Source organism: Oncorhynchus gorbuscha, linkage group LG01, assembly GCF_021184085.1.
Source record: "Oncorhynchus gorbuscha isolate QuinsamMale2020 ecotype Even-year linkage group LG01, OgorEven_v1.0, whole genome shotgun sequence".
Lineage (NCBI taxonomy): Eukaryota > Metazoa > Chordata > Actinopteri > Salmoniformes > Salmonidae > Oncorhynchus > Oncorhynchus gorbuscha.
The window spans coordinates 18,951,370-18,972,909 of record NC_060173.1 but is presented as its reverse complement, the minus strand read 5'-3'; the positions used below and the strand labels follow the sequence as shown (position 1 = coordinate 18,972,909).

The 21,540-nt window shown below is 44.6% G+C and overlaps 1 protein-coding gene across 13 annotated transcripts in view; it reads right to left on the bottom strand.

Annotated features, from left to right (window-relative positions):
- Positions 1-21,540, bottom strand: part of ppfibp2b (PPFIA binding protein 2b) — a 108,477-nt gene that overhangs the window by 17,640 nt on the left and 69,297 nt on the right. For 11 of the 13 annotated variants that reach the window (XR_006838533.1, XM_046347072.1, XM_046346965.1 and 8 more), the window contains 3 exons: positions 19,049-19,189; positions 10,581-10,778; positions 9,256-9,348 (listed from right to left, as the gene is read on the bottom strand). Coding sequence is in view for 12 of the 13 variants with exons in the window: in XM_046347072.1 (XP_046203028.1) it covers positions 9,256-9,348; positions 10,581-10,778; positions 19,049-19,189 (432 nt within the window). In the remaining variant the exon portion in view is untranslated. The remainder of the gene's footprint in view (positions 1-9,255; positions 9,349-10,580; positions 10,779-19,048; positions 19,190-21,540) is intronic. The other 2 variants (XM_046347027.1, XM_046347036.1) reach the window with 1 other exon arrangement.

The window sequence follows — 21,540 nt, the reverse complement described above, 5'->3', positions numbered from 1 at the left end:
CATCAAATCTGGGATCGAGACACTGATAAAAAGCTTCTATCTCCAGGTCATCAGACTGTTAAACAGTCAACACTGCTCTGAACTTTAGTCAGTGTTACTAGCCAGCTACCACTAGGTACTCTACCCTACGCTTTAGAAACTTCTGCCCTATGTACATAGAGTCATAGAACACTGGTCACTTTAATAAAAGGTTAAATATTATTTTACCCACTTTATATGTATATACTGTATTCTAGTCATGGCTCATCCTATATAACTATTGCTGTACAAACATTTTCTATTCATATACTGTCCATACAGTCTATACACATGCTTGTTCTGATATTCTTGAATAGTTTTTATTTTATTTTGAATACGTGTGTTTTGTTTATTATTGCTAGGTATTACTGCACTGTTGGAGCTAGAAACATAAGCATTTTGCTGCACCTGCGATAACAACATCTGTGTACACGACCAATAAACATTGATTTGATAATGACATCAGTCTGTAAAGCTGAAGCGTTACGTGATAGAAATGTAAAGGTAACTTCTGATTGAGATGACATATGCAGTGTTTATCCTGAATAAAGTCTCCACTAAAGTGGGAACATTGCCTTTACATTTAAATCAAGCTGAACTTCTGCGATGCGGATGGAATAGAGCCCGTAGTCTCCTACAAATATACAGTGGGGCCTGAAATTATTGACACCCTTGAGAAAGATGAGCAATAATGACTGTATAAAATAAATCATTAAAATACTGAGTTATATTGTAGACACATTTTTTGGGGGGAAATTACACTGAGTGTACAAACATTACAGTGTACAAACCTGTACAAACATCTGCTCTTTCCATGACAAACTCAGCAAAAAAAGAAATGTCCCTTGTTCAGGTCCCTGTCTTTCAAAGATAATTCCTAAAAATCTAAATAACTTCACAGGTCTTTACTGTAAAGGGTTTGAACACTGTTCCCCATGCTCGTTCAATGACTCATAAACAATTAATTAACATGCACCTGTGGAACGGTCGTTAAAACACTAACAGCTTACACATGGTAGGCAATTAAGGTCACAGTTATGAAAACTTAGGACACTAAAAAGACCTTTCTACTGACTCTGGAAAAACACCAAAATAAAGATGCCCAGGGTCCCTGCTCATCTGTGTGAACGTGCCTTAGTAATGCTGCAATGAGGCATGAAGATGTGGCCAGGGAAATAAATTGCAATGTCCGTACTTTGAGACTCCTAAGACAGCGCTACAAGGAGACAGGACGTACAGCTGATCATCCTCGCAGCGGCAGACCACATGTAACAACACCTACAAAGGATCGGTACGTCCGAACATCACACCTGTGGGACAGGTACAGGATGGCAACAACAATTGCCAGAGTTACACCAGGAACGCACAATCCCTTCATCAGTGCTCAGACTGCCAGCAAGGCAGGTCCTCACCAGACATCACAGGCAACAACGTTGCCTATGGGCACAAACCCACAGTCGCTGGACTCAACAGGACTGGCAAAAAGTGCTCTTCACTGACAAGTCGCAATTTTTGTCTCACCAGGTGTGATGGTCGGATTCGCGTTTATCGTCATGGTCTGGGGCGGTGTGTCACAGCATCATCGGACTGAGCTTGTTGTCATTGCAGGCAATCCCAACACTGTGCATTACAGGGAAGACATCCTCCTCCCTCATGTGGTACCCTTCCTGCAGGCTCATCCTGACATGACCCTCCAGCATGACAATGCCACCAGCCATACTGCCCGTTCTGCGTGTGATTTCCTGCAAGACAGGAATGTCAGTGTTCTGCCATGGCCAGCTAAGAGCCCGGATCTCAATCCCATTGAGCACATCTGGGACCTGTTAGATCGGAGGGTGAGGGCTAGGGCCTTTCCCCCAGGAATTGTCCGGGAACTTGCAGGTGCCTTGGTGGAAGAGTGGGGTAACATCTCACAGCAAGAACTGGCAAACCCGGTGCAGTCCATGAGGATGAGATGCACTGCAGTACTTAATGCAGCTGGTGGCCACACCAGATACAGACTGTTACTTTTGATTTTGACCCCCCTTTGTTCACAGACACATTATTCCATTTCTGTTAGTCACATGTCTGTGGAACTTGTTCAGTTTATGTCTCCGTTGTTGAATCTTATGTTCATACAAATATTTACACATGTTAAGTTTGCTGAAAATAAACGCTGTTGACAGTGAGAGGACGTTTCTTTTTTAACTGAGTTTAGATTGACCAGGTGAAACCAGGTGAAAGCTATGATCCCTTATCTAAATCCGCACCGGTTTAAGTGTGTCAACAGCTGCAACGCTGCAGGTTTTCTGTGTATATCAAGAATGGTCCACCACCCAAAAGATATCCAGCCAACTTGACACAAATGTGGGAAGCATTGGAGTCAACATGGGCCAGCATTCCTGTGGAACTTTTTTAACACCTTGTAGAGTCTATGCCCTGACAAATTGAGGCTGTTCTGAGGGAAAAAGGGGATGCAATTCAATATTAGGAAGGTGTTCTTAAATGTTTTGTACACTCATTGTATATTATTTTATACTAATACAATCGCTCAGCGAAAGAGATTGCTAACTTCTCACCATTACCAATAACAGAGAGGTTAGCATGTATTGTGGGTATGATCTCTGACCCACTGTAACTTTGTAACTTTCTCACTCATCATTATTCACGATTCATTCAGGAGTATCCATAATCATGGTAGCATCAACATTAATGTAGAAGTGTGTAAAAACATATTATATTCTTATTTACAATAAAAGGGCTTCTGAGTGGCGCAGAGGTCTAAGGCACGGCATCTCAATGCAAGAGGCATCACCACAGTCCCTCGTTCATATCCATGCTGTATCACATCTGGCTGTGATTGGGAGGCCCATAGGGCAGCACACAATTGACCTGGGTTTGCTGTGGTAGGCCACCATTTTATATAAGAATTTGTTCTCAACTGAGTTGCCTAGGTAAATCAATTTTAAAAAGTTACACAATTAGACATTATTTACCATTCATTTCTATTTGGCACAGAATCATCTGAAACAAACTCAAAATGAACTGAAATGCAATGGGACTTGCGAGTGCTGAAGCGTGTAGCATGTAAAAGTCGTCTGTCCTCGGTTGCAACACTCACTACCGAGTTCCAAATTGCCTCTGGATGCAACATCAGCACAGGAACTGTTTATTGGGAGCTTCATGAAAAGGGTTTCCATGGCCGAGCAGCCGCACACAAGCCTAAGATCACTATGCGCAATGCCAAGCGTTGGTTGGAGTGATGTAAAGCTTGCCGATATTGGACTCAGTGGAAAAGCTTTCTCTGGAGTAATTAATCACTCTTCACCATCTGGCAACCCGACGGATGAATCTGGGTTCGGCGGATGCCAGGAAAACGCAACCTGCCCCAATGCATAGTGCCAACTGTAAAGTTTGGTGGAGGAGGAATAATGGTCTGGGGCTGCTTTTCATCATTTAGGCTAGGCCCCTTAGTTCCAGTTAACACTATAGCAAAAATGACATTCTAGCCAAGTTTGTGCTTCCATCTTTGTGGCAACAGTTTGGGGAAGGCCCTTTCCTGTTTCAGCATGACAATGCCCCCGTGCACAAAGCGAGGTACATACAGAAATGGTTTGTTGAGATCGGTGTGGAAGAACACAGAGCCCTGACCCTAACCCCATCGAAAACCTTTGGGATGAATTGGAATACCGACTGTGAACCAGGCCTAATCGCCCAACATCAGTTCCCGACCTCGCTAATGCTCTTGTGGCTGAATGGAATGTTTCAACATCTAGTGGAAAGCCTTCCCAGTCGAGTGGCTGATATAGCAGAAAAAGGGGGACAAACTACATCAATGCCCATGATTTTGGAATGAGATGTTCGACAAGCAGGTGTCCACATACTTTTGGTCATGTAGTGTAGCTCATAATTTGAATTATTTATTTTATACAGTCATTATTGCTCATCTTTATCAAGGCCGCCAATAATTCCAGACCCCACTGTAGTTCCAAGGTGACAGGGCAATGATGTCTTCCTCAATTAGGAAAATCATGAGGGGTGTGGTGCATAATTCCTGATTAGGTCCTTCGTGTCATAGGGAGGACAAACAAATACTGATCAATTCAGTATGAAGTCAATACAAAACTTTAAAACTAGGTAACTATCCAACGCAGACATGGGCAGCAATCCTTATCTAGTAACACAATGGGTTAAGGGTTGAGCAATGGGGCTTGGAATAAGGTGCAGTAGTAGACAAATGGAGAATGAGGCTGGATGAGAGCAGTACACTTCACCACTGCAGTACAAATCAGCGGTTGAAACTGAAATTATTTTAGTTCAATCATGTAGAACACAACCATTTTTTGTTCCATTTTACTGTTTTGACCTGCAAAATAAAGTTTTGAACTTGTTCGAACCCCCCAAAAACAACAGATGTATATTGTTCCTTTCTAAACCTCTGAAATACATATATATTTTTTTTACATTATCTCAACATTAAATTACTTCACCAATCAGTGCGGATGGAGCAGTTTGAGCAGTTTGCTATGGCGTAGGAAAGCTATAGTTGTTTTAGCATAGGCAGCCCAGCTAGCACAGTGAATCTGGGCCGATTACAGATGAGAGTCGGGGCACTCGGATGACAGTCACACTCAGCCGTAGAGTCACATATGGCCCGAGTCTGGGCAGCCTTCTGCAGTATTAATAATGGCTAGAATGCTGGGATTAAGTTCGGGCCGATTCCGGTGTGAGTTATCTGTCCCTAATGTATTACTTGGGGCTCGGGCTGATTGGGGCGACTCTCTGGCAGATGATTACACGGGCTGCTTTATATAATTAAACTTTCATTATTTATTTATTTTTTCCATATTTTCCTCATTGTTTCTGTATTATAAAATACAATTAACATTTAAGTTAAATTCTTTATGAGTCCTGTGTAGTATTTTAGTATTTTGATACTGTGCAAGGCAATAAAAACTTTGTGGATGGAAACTCGCAAGTGGTGCAGTGGTTTAAGATACTGCATCACAGTGCATACTGAGTTTCTACAGATGCTGGTTTGAGACCCATGCCGGCCACGACCGGGAGACCTATGAGGCGACGCACAATTGGCCCAGTGTTGTCTGAGTTTTGGGAGGATTTGACCAGCCGGGATGTCCTTGTCCTATCGCGCTGTATGTAGCGACCCCTGTGGCGGGCTGGGTGCATGCACGCTGACACGGTCACCAGGTGTATGGTGTTTCCTCTGACACGATGTTTTTTTGTGAATGGGTATAATTTCTATGGATAAGATGTATAATAGTCATGTTTAAAATGACTAAATTGGGGTAATTTTGTATACATTTGTTTAAATTTGCATCGGGATTCTGGTAAGATGCCGGCAAATTCCGGTCGGCGATTCTGGGCAGTCATTCATTTTGATTCCGGGCCGAGTCTGACACCCGATTCCGGGCCAATTCAATCAGTTCTGGCCACTTCTGGTCCGATTCCTAATTGCGAGCTGGGAGCCAAATTTTGCGGGTGGAAGAGAGCGAGAGAGGGCTTGGCTTGCTGGGCATTGTTATGAAATACAATGTCTGAATTAGACCCACAGAATTATACCTACAGAGGAGTGGCTTCTATGGAGGAACTTTGAATGTCTTTGAACTTCCGAGGGCTGGCTTAAAGTTGGACCAGAGCTAGCTAACAAGCTTGTGTGTGCAGAGCGGCACCAGAATTAAAAACACGTCTTACCTTTTTGTAGTTCATAAATCGAATGTGAAATATGATAACTATAGTATCCATAACTAGCATTGAAAAATGGAATCCATTCTTCTCAAATTAAAAATCTCTCCCTAATTTATGAATTACGCTTAATGTCAGTAGACTACAGTAGCCTAAGCTTCGGGAAGGGGAGGGGCAGATTGCCTATACATGCACACACACTGGCAAAGATTTTCAGACACTGGAATACGTTTCTGAGTGACAGAGTGAGTGCTTTGCATAGGCGCCTTGAGTTTGTGAGACTGAAGAAAATGCACTGAACGTAAATAACGTTATTATCGATCATCTACCATTCACACCCACACAAACAAACACTTGTGAGCCGTCTCCTCTGGATGAGCACAGCGTATAGATAGATCTTCTAAACATGGCAGTCTGTCTGCAGCCTGAGACATGTACGTATCGCCCCCCTCAACCCCCTTCACCTCACTTCTGCAGAACCCGTACATTGAATAACAGATAGCAATTGGAGCATGCTATGTTCTGTATTATTAGTTCTTGGTCGGAGAGGACGGGGGAGTAAGAGTGAGCTGTCAGATCGAGTCAATGTTAAAAGCATTGTTCGTTGGTCTCGCTCTTCCCTTTTCCCTATCTGTTTGTTTTTATATATATTTTTCTCATTCTCCCCATAGATATAGAAAATAAATGTACATATCCATATATTACACTGCTCAAAAAAATAAAGGGAACACTAAAATAACACATCCTAGATCTGAATGAATGAAATATTCTTATTAAATATTTTTTTCTTTACATAGTTGAATGTGCGAACAACAAAAATCACACAAAAATTATCAATGGAAATCAAATTTATCAACCCATGGAGGTCTGGATTTGGAGTCACACTCAAAATTAAAGTGGAAAACCACACTACAGTCTGATCCAACTTTAATGTAATGTCCTTAAAACAAGTCAAAATGAGGCTCAGTAGTGTGTGTGGCCTCCACGTGCCTGTATGACCTCCCTACAATGCCTGGGCATGCTCCTGATGAGGTGGCGGATGGTTTGCTGAGGGATCTCCTCCCAGACCTGGACTAAAGCATCCGCCAACTCCTGGACAGTCTGTGGTACAACGTGGCGTTGGTGGATGGAGCGAGACATAGGAACGGGCAGGCCAGTCCATAGCATCAATGCCTTCTTCTTGCAGCAACTGCTGACACTCCAGACACATGAGGTCTAGCATTGTCTTGCATTAGGAGGAACCCAGGGCCAACCGCACCAGCATATGGTCTCACAAGGCACAAGGGGTCTGAGGATCTCCTTTCGGTACCTAATGGCAGTCAGGCTACCTCTGGCGAGCACATGGAGGGCTGTGTGGCCCCCCAAATAAATGCCACCCCACACCATGACTGACCCACCGCCAAACCGGTCATGCTGGAGGATGTTGCAGGCAGCAGAACGTTCTCCACGGCGTCTCCAGACTCTGTCACGTCTGTCACGTGCTCAGTGTGAACCTGCTTTCATCTATGAAGAGCACAGGGCGCCAGTGGCAAATTTGCCAATCTTGGTGTTCTCTGGCAAATGCCAAACGTTCTGCATGGGGTTGGGCTGTAAGCTCAACCCCCACCTGTGGACATCGGGCCCTCATACCACCCTCATGGAGTCTGTTTCTGACCGTTTGAGCAGACACATGCACATTTGTGGCCTGCTGGAGGACATTTTGCAGGGCTCTGGCAGTGCTCCTCCTGCTCCTCCTTGCACAAAAGCGGAGGTAGCGGTCCTGCTGCTGGGTTGTTGCCCTCCTACGGCCTCCTCCACGTCTCCTGGTGTACTGGCCTATCTTCTGGTAGCGCCTCCATGCTCTGGACACTACGCTGACAGACACAGCAAACCTTCTTGCCACAGCTTGCATTGATGTTCCATCCTGGATGAACTGCACTACCTGAGCCACTTGTGTGGGTTGTAGACTCCGTCTCATGCTACCACTAGAGTGAAAGCACCGCCAGCATTCAAAAGTGACCAAAACATCAGCCAGTAAGCATAGGAACTGAGAAGTGGTCTGTGGTCACCACCTGCAGAACCACTCCTTTATTGGGGGTGTCTTGCTAATTGCCTATAATTTCCACCTGTTGTCTATTCCATTTGCACAACAGCATGTGAAATTTATTGTCAATCAGTGTTGCTTCCTAAGTGGACAGTTTGATTTCACAGAAGTGTGATTGACTTGGAGTTACATTGTGTTGTTTAAGTGGTCCCTAGATTTTTTTAGCAGTATATATATATATATAAATCAAAGTTGTGTGTATATATATATATACATATATACTCTAGGGAAAATAAAACTCAATTCTAAAATGTGCAGTTTTGTCACACAACACAATGCCACAGATGTCTCAAGTTAAAGGAGTGTGCAATTGGCAAGCAGGAATATCCACCAGGGCTGTTGCCAGAGAATTGAATGTTATTTTCTCTACCATGGGCCATCAGAATTTGGCAGCACGTCAAACTGGTCTCACAACTGCAGACCACATGTAACCACGCCATCCCAGGACCTCCACATCCGGCTTCTTCACCACATCGTCTGAGAACAGCCACCCAGACAGTTGATGAAACTGAGGAGTATTTCTGTCTGTAATAAAGCCCTTTGTGGGGAAAAACTCCTTCTGATTAGCTGGGCTTGCCTACCCAGTGGGTGGGCCTGGCTCTCAAGTGGGTGGGCCTATGCACTCCCAGGCCCACCCATGGCTGGGCCCCTGCCCAGCCATGTGAAGTCCATAGATTAGGCCCTAATTAATTAATTTAAATTGACTGATATTTGAACTGTAACTCATAAAATCATTGCAATTGTTGCATGTTGTGTTTATATTTTTGGTCAGTATAATTCCCCATTATTTAACTAAAAATAGAAATGGGTATGGAATCCATATGAGGAACATTGTCAGAGGAATGCCAGTGTTCCTCATATGGATTCCGCACAGTGTCTAGTCATACAGATGACAATACACCAAGTGTACTCTACTCACAGGATCTCAGTAGGACCACCTGAAATTGTGAGGGATTGGGTGAATGAGATTCCACAACCATGGTGTTAACAAGAGGAGGGGAGGATGAGCAGGAGGAAGAGGGACAAGTGCAGAGTGAGGTGGAGGCAGAGAACATCAGGAGCAGAGGGGGAAGGAGAAGGAGTAGTCAGCATGAAAGAGGGATTAGGGTGAGGAAGAAGAGGCACCTGAGCGGTCCGCCATCGCTCCTCCCAGTGCTGCTTCTCCACCTGAGTGTGCTCTACAGTGACCTTCAGGCTAGAGAGCTTGGTCATGAGCGACTGGTAACACACATGGAGAGAGTAAGAGATAGAGAGCTAGAGGGAGAGAAAGCCAGAATGGGTGGAAAGTAAACTGGAAGATAGGAACAAAGTTTACCTCCAAAATTGGAGTTGCCAAGGGCAAAAAAGTGAAAATGAGGCAATTATGTTTTCAAATGAAATAGGAATATCAATTTGCTAGAAAACCAACTAAAGTGGGTATCACCTTAAAGTGCCATGTGAATAAACATTTTTTTAAATATTTTTTTTTTTACCTTCGTGGCCTTTAGTTTTCTCTCATACTGCAATTTCTCCCCCTCCAGCACATCCACTTTACTCTTGAGGAGCCTGAGTTCTTGCAGTAAGCCCTGTGAATAACACAGAACATGTTGTAACATTTTAATTGAAAATAACTGTTTCCCTTTGATGCAAAATCACCAGACCTTAAACACCATGCTCTTCACTGTGCCTTCCGCACAAAATCACCAACGTATCCACTCAAAACCAGTGTTGGATACAAACATTGTTCTCTCAGTTTATAAATGAACATGTTACACCAAAAAGTAGAAGGGAATTTTTCAAATGTTGACCCACGTAATTTGATCCCTTAAAAGCCAGAACACTGTGCAGTTAATACATATAAAGCTCCACATCCCAGGAAAGGCAGCAGATGACCAGTCAGTCAGCCCCTATTCCCGTCAAACTCAACTCCAGACCTCGAAGCCAGTTGCACTGCTTTTTATTATTGTTCCCCTCTAATCAGGAACTGATTTAGACCTGGGACACCAGGTGGGCGCAATTAGTTATTAGATAGAACAGAAAAGCAGCAGGCTCTGGACCTCGTAGGGTAAGAGTTGAATACCCCTGCCCTATACTGTACTCAGAAGTGATGGCTCAGGCTCCTCAAAAGGAACAATGTGTATGGACATTACCAGTCAGTTAGCCAGTCTGGTTGCCAGTTTGTTTCAGCACCCATTAGGTCCCTTCGAAAAAGTTATGTCAAGGCTGAATATTGAAACAAACTGGCACAAGGATATAATGTTTCTTGGACAATTTCATCAAATCATAAAAAACTTGAACATTGAAAAAGGGACTAAAGTAGATAGATTTGAATTCATCTCACGTTTAGAGATGTAGGGTAGGAGCATAAGCCATCAACCAAGCCCAGTATTTGGACACAGTGACCAGTAAACCTTGATTGCATTAATAAGGTGAACCACAGTCATGCAAACACACCACACCATTTACAATGAGTTTGAGACAACACTCAGATATTTTTATATATGTATATATATATATATTTACAAAATAAACATGGGGGATTGGAAATGATGCAGTCAAGTACATTGATGGAAGCCACAATCTATCTGCAATATTAAAGCTGATCTACACCCCCCAAAAAAAAAAAAACCCCCCGGATATGGAGGAAAACAGTACACTAAAAACCACAGGATTCACACACATTGTAGTAGTAGAGATAGATACTTCGGTCACTGTAAAGAGAAGCGTTAAGTACTAGACCCAGTAGAGGAATCTAGAGGGGTAGGGAGGACGGTAGTTAAGAGAGAGGGTGGGTAGCGTGTCCATGGGTACTGCCTACATTCTGTCCTCCACAGCGACAGCAAAACTCCTCCATGTCAGAGCCACCCAAGCCCACGTCAGGGCTCTGGTCGTGGGCCTCGCGGGCACCACTCTCCCCCTGGGCCTCCATGGCCCGTTTCTCCATGATACGGGTGTGGATCTCTTCCTGAAACCTACACATCTGCTCCTGGAGCTCGCTTATCAGATTTACCACACACTGAGAGAGGGAGAAGAAAATACAAAACAGAAAAAGGACAAATAATAAGAATAAAAAGGTTCCAAATGATATGCACTGCTGTGGGTATTATGTTTTTATATCCGTAAAACAATTACATTAAAATAAGAGGTACAGTATATACAGTACCAGTCAAAAGTTTGGACACACCTACTCATTCAAGGGTTTTTCTTTATTTTTTACTATTTTCTACACCTTAGAATAATAGCGAAGACATCGAAACTATGAAATAACACATGTGGAATCATGTAGTAACCAAAAAAGTGTTAAAAAATCAAATGTATTTTATATTTGAGATTCTTCAAAGTAGCCACCCTTTGCCTTGATGATAGCTTTGCACACTCTTGGCATTCTCTCAGCCAGCTTCATGAGATGACTTCATGAGTCACCTGGAATGCAATTAACAGGTGTGCCTTGTTAAAAGTACATTTGTGGAATTTCTTTCCATTTGAATGTGTTTTAGCCAATCAGTTGTGTTGTGACAAGGTAGGGGTGGTATACATAAGATAGCACTATTTGGCAAATTTCCAAGTCCACATTATGGCAAGAACCGCTCAAATAAGCAAAGAGAAACGACAATCCATCATTACTTTAAGACATGAAGGTCAGTAAATACGGAAAATTTCAAAAACTTTGAAAGTTTCTTAAAGTGCAGTCTCAAAAACCATCAAGCACTATGATGAAACTTTCTCATGAGGACTGTCACAGGAAAGGAAGACCCAGAGTTGCCTCTGCTGCAAAGGATAAGTTCATTAGAGTTAACTGCATCTCATATTGTGGCCCAAATAAATGCTTCACAGAGTTCAAGTAACAGACACATCTCAACATTAGGATGTTCAGAGGAGACTGCATGAATCAGGCCTTCATGGTTGAATTGCTGCAAAGAAACCACTACTAAAGGACACCAATAATAAGAAGAGACTTACTTGGGCCGAGAAACACGAGCAATTAGACTGGTGGAAATCTGTCCTTTGGTCTGATGAATCCAAATTTGAGATTTTTGGTTCCAACCACAGTGTCTTTGTGAGACACAGACTAGGTGAATGGATGATCTCAGCATGTGTGGTTCCCACCGTGAAGCATGGAGGAGGAGGTGTGATGGTGTGGGGTTGCTTTTCTGGTGACACTGTCTGTGATTCATTTAGAATTCAAGGCACACTTAACCAGCATGGCTACCACAGCATTCTGCAGTGATATGCCACCCCATCTGGTTTGCGCTTAGTGGGACTATCATTTGTTTTTCAAAAGGATAATTACCCAACACACCTACAGGCTGTGTAAGGGCTATTTGACCAAGAAAGAGACCCAACTGAGATGGTTTGGGATGAGTTGGACTGCAGAGTGAAGGAAAAGCAGCCAACAAGTGCTCAGCATATGTGGGAACTCCTTCAAGACTGTTGGAAAAGCATTACAGGTGAAGCTGGTTGAGAGAATGCCAAGAGTGTGCAAAGCTGTCATCACAGCAAAGGGTGGCTCTTTTGAAGAATCTAAAATCTAAAATATATTTGGATTTGTTTAACACTTCTTTGGTTACTGCATGAATCGATGTGTTATTTAATAGTTTTAGTAAAAATAAAGAAACATTTCTGAATGAGTAGGTGTATCCAAACTCTGACTGGTACTGTATATATACACATTGTATAAATGCAGTATATATACACTACATGACCAAAAGTATGTGGACACCTGCTCGTCGAATATCTCTTTCCAAAATGATGTGCATTAATATGGAGTTGATCCCCCTTTGCTGCTATTACAGCCTCCACTCTTCTGGAAAGGCTTTCCACTAGATGATGGTGCATTGCTGGGACTAGCTTCCATTCAAATCAAATCAAATCAATCAGCCACAATAGAATTAGTGAGGTCAGGCACTGATATTGGACGACTAGGCCTGGCTCTCAATCTGTGTTCCAATTCATCCCAAAGGTGTTCGATGGGGTTGAGGTCAGGGCTTTGCGCTGGCCAGTCAAATTCTTCCACATCAATCTCGACAAACCATTTTAATATGGACCTTGCTTTATGCAAGGGGGTATAGTCATGCCAATAAAGGAAATGGACTTCCCCAAACTGCTGTCACAAAGTTGGAGGCACAGAATCGTCTAGAATGTCATTGTATGCTGTGGCATTAAGATTTCCCTTCCCTGGAACTAAGGAGCCTAGCCCGAACCATGAAAAACAGCCACTATGCCTTTGGGCAGCGTTCTCCTGGCATCCGCCAAACCCAGATTCATCCGTCGGACTGTCATATGGTGAAGCGGGAATCATCACTCCAGCGAACGCATTTCCACAGCTCCAGAGTCCAAAGACGGCAAGCTTTACAGCACTCCAGGCAGCGCTTGGCATTGCGTATGGTGATCGTAGGCTTGTGTGTGGCTGCTCGTCCATTGAAACCAAAGCTCTCAACGAACAGCTATTGTGTTGACGTTGCTTCTAGAGGCCGTTTGTAGCTCGGTAGTGAGTGTTGCAACCGAGGACAGACGATTTTTACGTGCTACGCGCTTCAGCACTGGGTGGTCCCATTCTGTGAGCTTGTGTGGCCTACCACTTTGCGGCTGAGCCTTTTTTTGCTCTTAGACGTTTCCAATTCACAATAACAGCATGTACAGTTGACCGGGGCAGCTCTACCAGGGCAGGAATTTGACGAACTGACTTGTTGGAAAGGTGATATCCTATGACGGTGTAATGTTGAAAGTCACTAAGCTCTGCCAAGCCAATGTTTGTGATGGAGATTACATGGCTGTGTGTTTGATTTGTTTGTTTTACGTAGATAGATAGCAGAAGTGGTTATTACTACGATGAGGGTAAAGGGACGTCTTGGAGCAGATCTGTACAGTTAAACTGTCAACGTGTCAAACATCGCACTGTACAGATCTAAATGCTAGTTTTGCTATGGTAGAGAAGCATATTTTTGAAAATCTGAGATGACAATGTTGTTAACAAAAGGCTAAGCATGAGAGCTAGCATATTGAATTCATTTCATTTGCGATTTTCATGAATAGTTAACGTTGCGTTATGGTCCTTCTGTAGCACAGTTGGTAGAGCATGGCGCTTGTAACGCCAGGGTAGTGGGTTCAATTCCCGGGACCACCTATACGTAGAATGTATGCACACATGACTGTAAGTCGCTTTGGATAAAAGCGTCTGCTAAATGGCATATATATATATATATATATATTTATATATATAATACCAAAAGTATGTGGACACACTTTAAAGGAGTGGATGTTTCAGCCACACCCGTTGCTGACGGGTGTATAAAATCAAACACACAGCCATGTTATTACTACGATGAGGGTAAAGGGACCTCTTGGAGCAGATCTGTACAGTTAAACTGTCACACTGCCAGACAGCGTAAACAATGTTCCTGAGCTACTTTGCAAGTTCTCAAAGTGCAAACGTAAAGACTGGCTTATCTGGTTGCTGGCCAGAAGATACCTTTACTTCCCTGAGGAATTGGAAGGCTTCGAAGATTAAGGACAGCAAGTAGATTCCTAAACTAGATTATTAACATTTTGGCCAACTACAATTCAAATGAAGTGTATGTTTGATACCAACAAGTTAAACGGTAACAAACTTTGATTTTATGGTTTTGGAATCTTCCACTAGAGTAGAAAAAGTGGGCAAGTCCATTCCCTGTGAAGGGAGGGGGTTGGTTGGTGGTTTAATGTCCTAATCTTGGATACATTGACAGAAATGCCTGGCTTGTGGACAGAGGAAGTTTCATATGAAAGTCCCAGTTGATGTTACACTAATAGTACAGCTGATGATACACATTCCTCCTCTATGTATAGCTGTATGCTCTGAGCTTGGTAGTCGAGGGGAGTGGGATGTGTCCAAGTGAATTTCTGCCATTTCCCCATGGTGCATGAAGCCTAGCCTAGTGTTTGTGGATGAACCCAATGCAGAATGGTTTCAGGTTACCATGGCACCGCAACCGGCGTGGAGTCCCGCTCCGCCCGGATATCATGGATTTATGGGACGAGGTCAGAGACACATGACCCGACAGGCTGTGTACATTACATGGTAAACCCACAAGCTTCCCCCCTCTGTCAATACACTTGATATTCTGTCCCCAAGACAACTCTGCATAATGTCACTGTTACCAACAGTTACAGACATTTGCTCATATTATGGCAAGATTCTGAATATAATAATAATAATAATAATAAATGATATTTAGCAGACGAATCAGATAGCAATTTCATTTCACATCGATGTGCCCCTCACGTCCGAACAGCTGTGCAAATGTCTCCAGCATATTTTTGCGCTCAGCAGTTGATTGCTCACCAGAATGTCTGGAACACGAGTTGGTGGTTGAAGATTTCCCTCTAGTGGTGTGGGGGCTGTGCTTTGGCAAAGTGGGTGGGGTTATATCCTTCCTGTTTGGCCCTGTCCGGGGGTGTCCTCGGATGGGGCCACAGTGTCTCCTGACCCCTCCTGTCTCAGCCTCCAGTATTTATGCTGCAGTAGTTTATGTGTCGGGGGGCTAGGGTCAGTTTGTTTATCTGGAGTACTTCTCCTGTCCTATTCAGGTGTCCTGTGTGAATCTAAGTGTGCGTTCTCTAATTCTCTCCTTCTCTCTTTCTTTCTCTCTCTCGGAGGACCTGAGCCCTAGGACCATGCCCCAAGACTACCTGACATGAGGACTCCTTGCTGTCCCCAGTCCACCTGGCCATGCTCCTGCTCCAGTTTCAACTGTTCTGCCTTACTATTATTCAACCATGCTGGTCATTTATGAACATTTGAACATCTTGGCCACGTTCTGTTATAATCTCCACCCGGCACAGCCAGAAGAGGACTGGCCACCCCACATATGCTCTCTCTAATTCTCTCTTTCTTTCTCTTTCTCGGAGGACCTGAGCCCTAGGACCGTGCCCCAGGACTACCTGACATGATGGCTCCTTGCTGTCCCCAGTCCACCTGACTGTGCTGCTGCTCCAGTTTCAACTGTTCTGCCTTATTATTATTTGACCATGCTGGTCATTTATGAACATTTGAACATCTTGGTCATGTTCTGTTATAATCTCTACCCGGCACAGCCAGAAGAGGACTGGCCACCCCACATAGCCCGGTTCCTCTCTAGGTTTCTTCCTAGGTTTTGGCCTTTCTAGGGAGTTTTTCCTAGCCACCGTGCTTTTACACCTGCATTGTTTGCTGTTTGGGGTTTTAGGCTGGGTTTCTGTACAGCACTTTGAGATATCAGCTGATGTACGAAAATAAATTTGATTTGATTTGATTTGAACACAGCCTGCACGTCTGCACACTGCCACTTCTCATCTGCCCCACTGTCTGTCAGCGGCTCTAGTTCAGGCCCCGCCGAGATTCTGTGTCTCTGGTCATTTCCAGCCCTGCTTATCAGACTCTAAATCACCTTTTGGGGCAGCCGGGGAGTTTGGGTTCCCTGGGCCTCAGCGGACATTCACAACACTAAATCATGTTCATTTAACACAAGGCCAGATCCTCTGGTGACAGACAGACTGGGGGATGTTACTGGGCTGAGGCTCTGGTGACAGACTGGGGGATGTTACTGGGCTGAGGCTCTGGTGACAGACAGACTGGGGGATGTTACTGGGCTGAGGCTCTGGTGACAGACAGACTGGGGGATGTTACTGGGCTGAGGCTCTGGTGACAGACTGGGGGATGTTACTGGGCTGAGGCTCTGGTGACAGACAGACTGGGGGATGTTACTGGGCTGAGGCTCTGGTGACAGACAGACTGGGGGATGTTACTGTGCTGAGGCTCTGGTGACAGACAGACTGGGGGATGTTACTGGGCTGAGGCTCTGGTGACAGACAGACTGGGGGATGTTACTGGGCTGAGGCTCTGGTGACAGACAGACTGGGGGATGTTACTGGGCTGAGGCTCTGGTGACAGACAGACTGGGGGATGTTACTGGGCTGAGGCTCTGGTGACAGACAGACTGGGGGATGTTACTGGGCTGAGGCTCTGGTGACAGACAGACTGGGGGATGTTACTGGGCTGAGGCTCTGGTGACAGACAGGGGGATGTTACTGGGCTGAGGCTCTGGTGACAGACAGACTGGGGGATGTTACTGGGCTGAGGCTCTGGTGACAGACAGACTGGGGGATGTTACTGGGCTGAGGCTTTGGTGACAGACAGACTGGGGGATGTTACTGGGCTGAGGCTCTGGTGACAGACAGACAGACAGACAGACAGACAGACAGACAGACAGACAGACAGACAGACAGACAGACAGACAGACAGACAGACAGACAGACAGACAGACAGACAGACAGACAGACAGACAGACAGACAGACAGACAGACAGACAGACAGACAGACAGACAGACAGACAGACAGACAGACAGACAGACAGACACAGACAGACAGACAGACAGACAGACAGACAGACAGACAGACAGACAGACAGACAGACAGACAGACAGACAGACAGACGAAACAATGCCAACGTCACAGAAAAAGTCTGACTCTCCACCTCTCCACCTCTCCACCTCTCCACCTCTCCACCTCTCCACCTCTCCACCTCTCCACCTCTCCACCTCTCCACCTCTCCACCTCTCCACCTCTCCACCCCTATTTTTCAAGGTCTTACATTGGTATGCTACAGTGCCATTTGAGAGCAGCTGGGTGTAATACACTGAACAAAGCAGCACAAAAGGCTCATTGAGGAGAGGCGAGGCGGAGGTGCTGTTGCTGGTGAACTGGACTGGGGTGTTTTGAGTAGTTGGTCAGGTTATTGGAGTTGAGCTGACTGCATGTGGTCGTGCCTAACCCTTCTCCAGATGGATGACGCAACACATAGCATTAGGTGGAATCCAGCAAGCACATGGATGTGTCTGACTTTGCTCTGGATACAGTCAGAACAACTAATATGATGAACTAATATCAGCAATCAAACAGTTGTATAAGCTCTTATAATGGACATACATCTTTCAGTTACTGTGGACAGTTACAATTGTACTTGTAATATTATTGTAACTGTTCACAGTAACTGGAAGACTTATGTCCATTATTAGCCCAATACACTGGAGCAGAAATCCAGAGAGCTGGTGGTCTGGTCATGACAGTTCCTAATGAAGTTATAAAATGGTGACCAGTCAGTGGATGACCAGGGCTTTGACAGACCTACAGAGGAGGTGCTCCTGTGAGGGGACCCTTACAGCTTGTCTGGGGGGCCACCTGTCTGTCTGGGGGGCCACCTGTCTGTCTGGGGGGCCACCTGTCTGTCTGGGGGGGAAGCTGTCTGTCTGGAGGGGCACCTGTCTGTCTGGAGGGGCACCTGTCTGTCTGGAGGGGCACCTGTCTGTCTGGAGGGGCACCTGTCTGTCTGGAGGGGCCACCTGTCTGTCTGGAGGGGCCACCTGTCTGTCTGGAGGGGCCACCTGTCTGTCTGGAGGGGCCACCTGTCTGTCTGGAGGGGCCACCTGTCTGTCTGGAGGGGCCACCTGTCTGTCTGGAGGGCCACCTGTCTGTCTGGAGGGCCACCTGTCTGTCTGGAGGGGCACCTGTCTGTCTGGGGGGCCACCTGTCTGTCTGGGGGGAGTGTTTGATCTTCTTGGGGTGTCCCAGGCTCTGGAGATCCCCTGTTTCTCTTTACTATAAACCTATAGGTTTGGAGCAGTCATATAAATGCGTCAAAGTGAACCTACAGACCTACATGTTTATGCCATTTTAACTTAAATCTTTCATTCACTACTCCTGTAGTAATTTTTTCTCCAGCCATGTGACTCTTCTAAGACTGAAAGTGAGGCTACTTGTGAATTGCTATTCTCAAGGTTATAGAGATATAATTTTCTTCATGCCAAGTCCATGTTTCTCCTGAAGTATCTGACAGCTCTACATAGGCCTGCTAACACATTATAGCACATTGTGGTCTGTGCAACATCAAATAAACAATCCACGTGTGGTTTCTACCCAGCCAGCCTCAAAGAAAACAACAGGTGGGTCATGAAGCTGGTAAAGGCACTCAAAGACCACCCTGAGACCACACTGAGACCACACTCGCTACTGATGGAATTATGTTGTTTTTCACTTGGCATTCCAGTACTGTTCGAACTAGAAAATATACTAAGTTGGCTCACTTCATAAGGCTTTGGGGGACTCTTGCTAACAGCTGTGGGTTAATGGTGCCACCATACAAAGCCCTGAGTGGAGAGCTTTTGGAATGCTTTTCATTTTCAGTTTAAGTCAAGGTTAAGCTATGTTTTACGGTTAACCAGCCCAGTGTGTGATTTTCTCCAATCATGCCAGCCTGCACTATAGTACTGTACCTCAGCTTTGTTCTGCTGGTCCTTGCTGCTGTCATTGTGGTTCTGTTTCTCGTCCATGCCGACCAGCTTCAGTTTCAAGTAGGAAACCTCATCCATCAGATCTAGTTTCTGGGTCTCCAACGAGTTCCGGCTCAGCAGCTCCTGTGCAGCACACAGTCAGAGACACACACATTAACACTCCCCTACACACACACACACACACACACACACACAACGCATCCACTGACCAGAGCGCAGTACAAAGTCAGTTGCTGCACCACTGGGCAAAAAGTTCCCCCAAACCAAAAGTTCAGCCAGGGAACCAGTGTCCTGCTCCGATATATGAACATTATTTGGTATATATAAAAATATATATATATACAGTTGAAGTTGGAAGTTTACATACACTTTAGCCAAATACATTTAAACTCTGATATTTAATCCGAGTAAAAATGCCCTGTCTTAGATCACCACTTATTTTAAGAATGTGAAATGTCAGAATAATAGTAGAAAGAAGGATTTATTTCAGCTTTAATTTATTTCATCACATTCAGAAGATTACATACACTTAATTAGTATTTGGTAACATTGCCTTTAAATTGTTTAACGTGGGTCAAACGTTGCAGGTAGCCTTCCACAAGCTTCCCACAATAAGTTGGGTGAATTTTGACCCATCCCTCCTGACAGAGCTGGTGCAACTGAGTCATGTTTGTAGGCCTCCTTGCTCGCACACGCTTTTTCAGTTCTGCCCACAAATGTTCTATAGGATTGAGGTCAGGGCTTTGTGATGGCTTAACGAAAACAAAGTCAAGGTATTGGAGTGGCCATTTTTCCACAACTTTGGAAGTATGCTTGGGGTCATTGTCCATTTAGAAGACCCATTTGCGACCATATAACTTTCCTCCCTTATGAAGCCATCTATTTTGTGATGTGCACCAGCCCCTCCTGCAGCAAAGCACACCCACAACACGATGCTGCCATTCCCGTTCTTCACGGTTGGGATGGTGTTCTTCGGCATGCAAGCCTCCCCCTTTTTCTTTCAAACATAACGATGGTCATTATGACCAAATAGTTATATTTTTGTTTCATCAGACCAGAGGACATTTCTCAAAAAAGTACGATCTTTGTCACCAGTTGTAAAACGTAGTCTGGCTTTTTTATGCCGGTTCTGGAGCAGTAACTTCTTCCTTTCTGATCGTCCTTTCAGGTTATGTTGATATAGGACTTGTTTTATTGTGGATATAGATATTTTTGTACCTGATTCCTCCAGCATCTTCACAAGGTCCTTTACTGTTGTTCTGGGATTTATTTGCACTTTTCGCACCAAAGTATGTTTATCTCTAGGAGACAGAACACATCTCCTTCCTGAGCGGTATGACGGCTGCGTGGTCCCATGGTGTTTATACATGCAAACTATTGTTTGTACAGATGACCGTGGTACCTTCAGGCATTTGGAAATTGCTCCCAAGGATGAACCAGATTAAACGTCAGGAATTGTGTAAAAACTGAGCTTAAATGTATTTGGCTAAGGTGTATGTAAACTTCCGACTTCAACTGTGTATTTATATATGCTACGTGTCCTTATTTTGTTCTCCTCTGTCTGAATCAGACATGAGAGAGAGAGAGAGAGATCAAGAACAAGTGAGAGACAGAATCCTAAGTGAGAAACAGTTAAAACTGTGGACATAGACTGTCACTGTGGAGAGAATCAGAGTGTGTGTGTGTGTGTGTGTGTGTGTGTGTGTGTGTGTGTGTGTGTGTGTGTGTGTGTGTGTGTGTGTGTGTGTGTGTGTGTGTGTGTGTGTGTGTGTGTGTGTGTGTGTGTGTGTGTGTGTGTGTGTGTGTGTGTGTGTGTGTGTGTGAGCCGTGACTGTAGGTTTCCCACACTTCCCTAAGGTCCTTTGGATATCCCAACACCCCTCGTCACCAAAGGCTGATTTCGGTTCCTGTTCCAGCAGGGGATACTACTTACTCCCTCCACTACAGACTAAGATTCACTATCACATGTCATCAAAATAACTTTGCATCACATCATCTGAACTGGGTGTCCCTTACCAAGGCAATTATACATAGGCCTAATTGAAATTAGAGTGACATCACATGGAAAATAACAACTCCACACCACCAGATGAAAAACATTGAAAAGGAAATCTGTGAAATAAGTTATGGCACCCTGTGACCCAACCCAACACCGACATTACTTCGAGCACTATCAGCCGAGCATTTAGAAGAAATGTTATGTAATTTTCTGTGAAGACCTATCAGCTGATTCTGCAGCTAACTAAGCCTGTTGAAATCCTTCTTTTGAACTAATTATGTACTGAAACACATGCGGGCTGTGGCCTACTGATACCCAACTGTCATGTTTTGTCATATATTGTCTTGTCCTTGTGCTTTCCCTTCTGTTCGTTTCCCCCTGCTGGTCTTATTAGGTTCGTTCCCTTTTTCTATCCCTCTCTCTCCCCCTCCCTCTCTCTCTTCTCTCTATCGTTCCGTTCCTGCTCCCAGCTGTT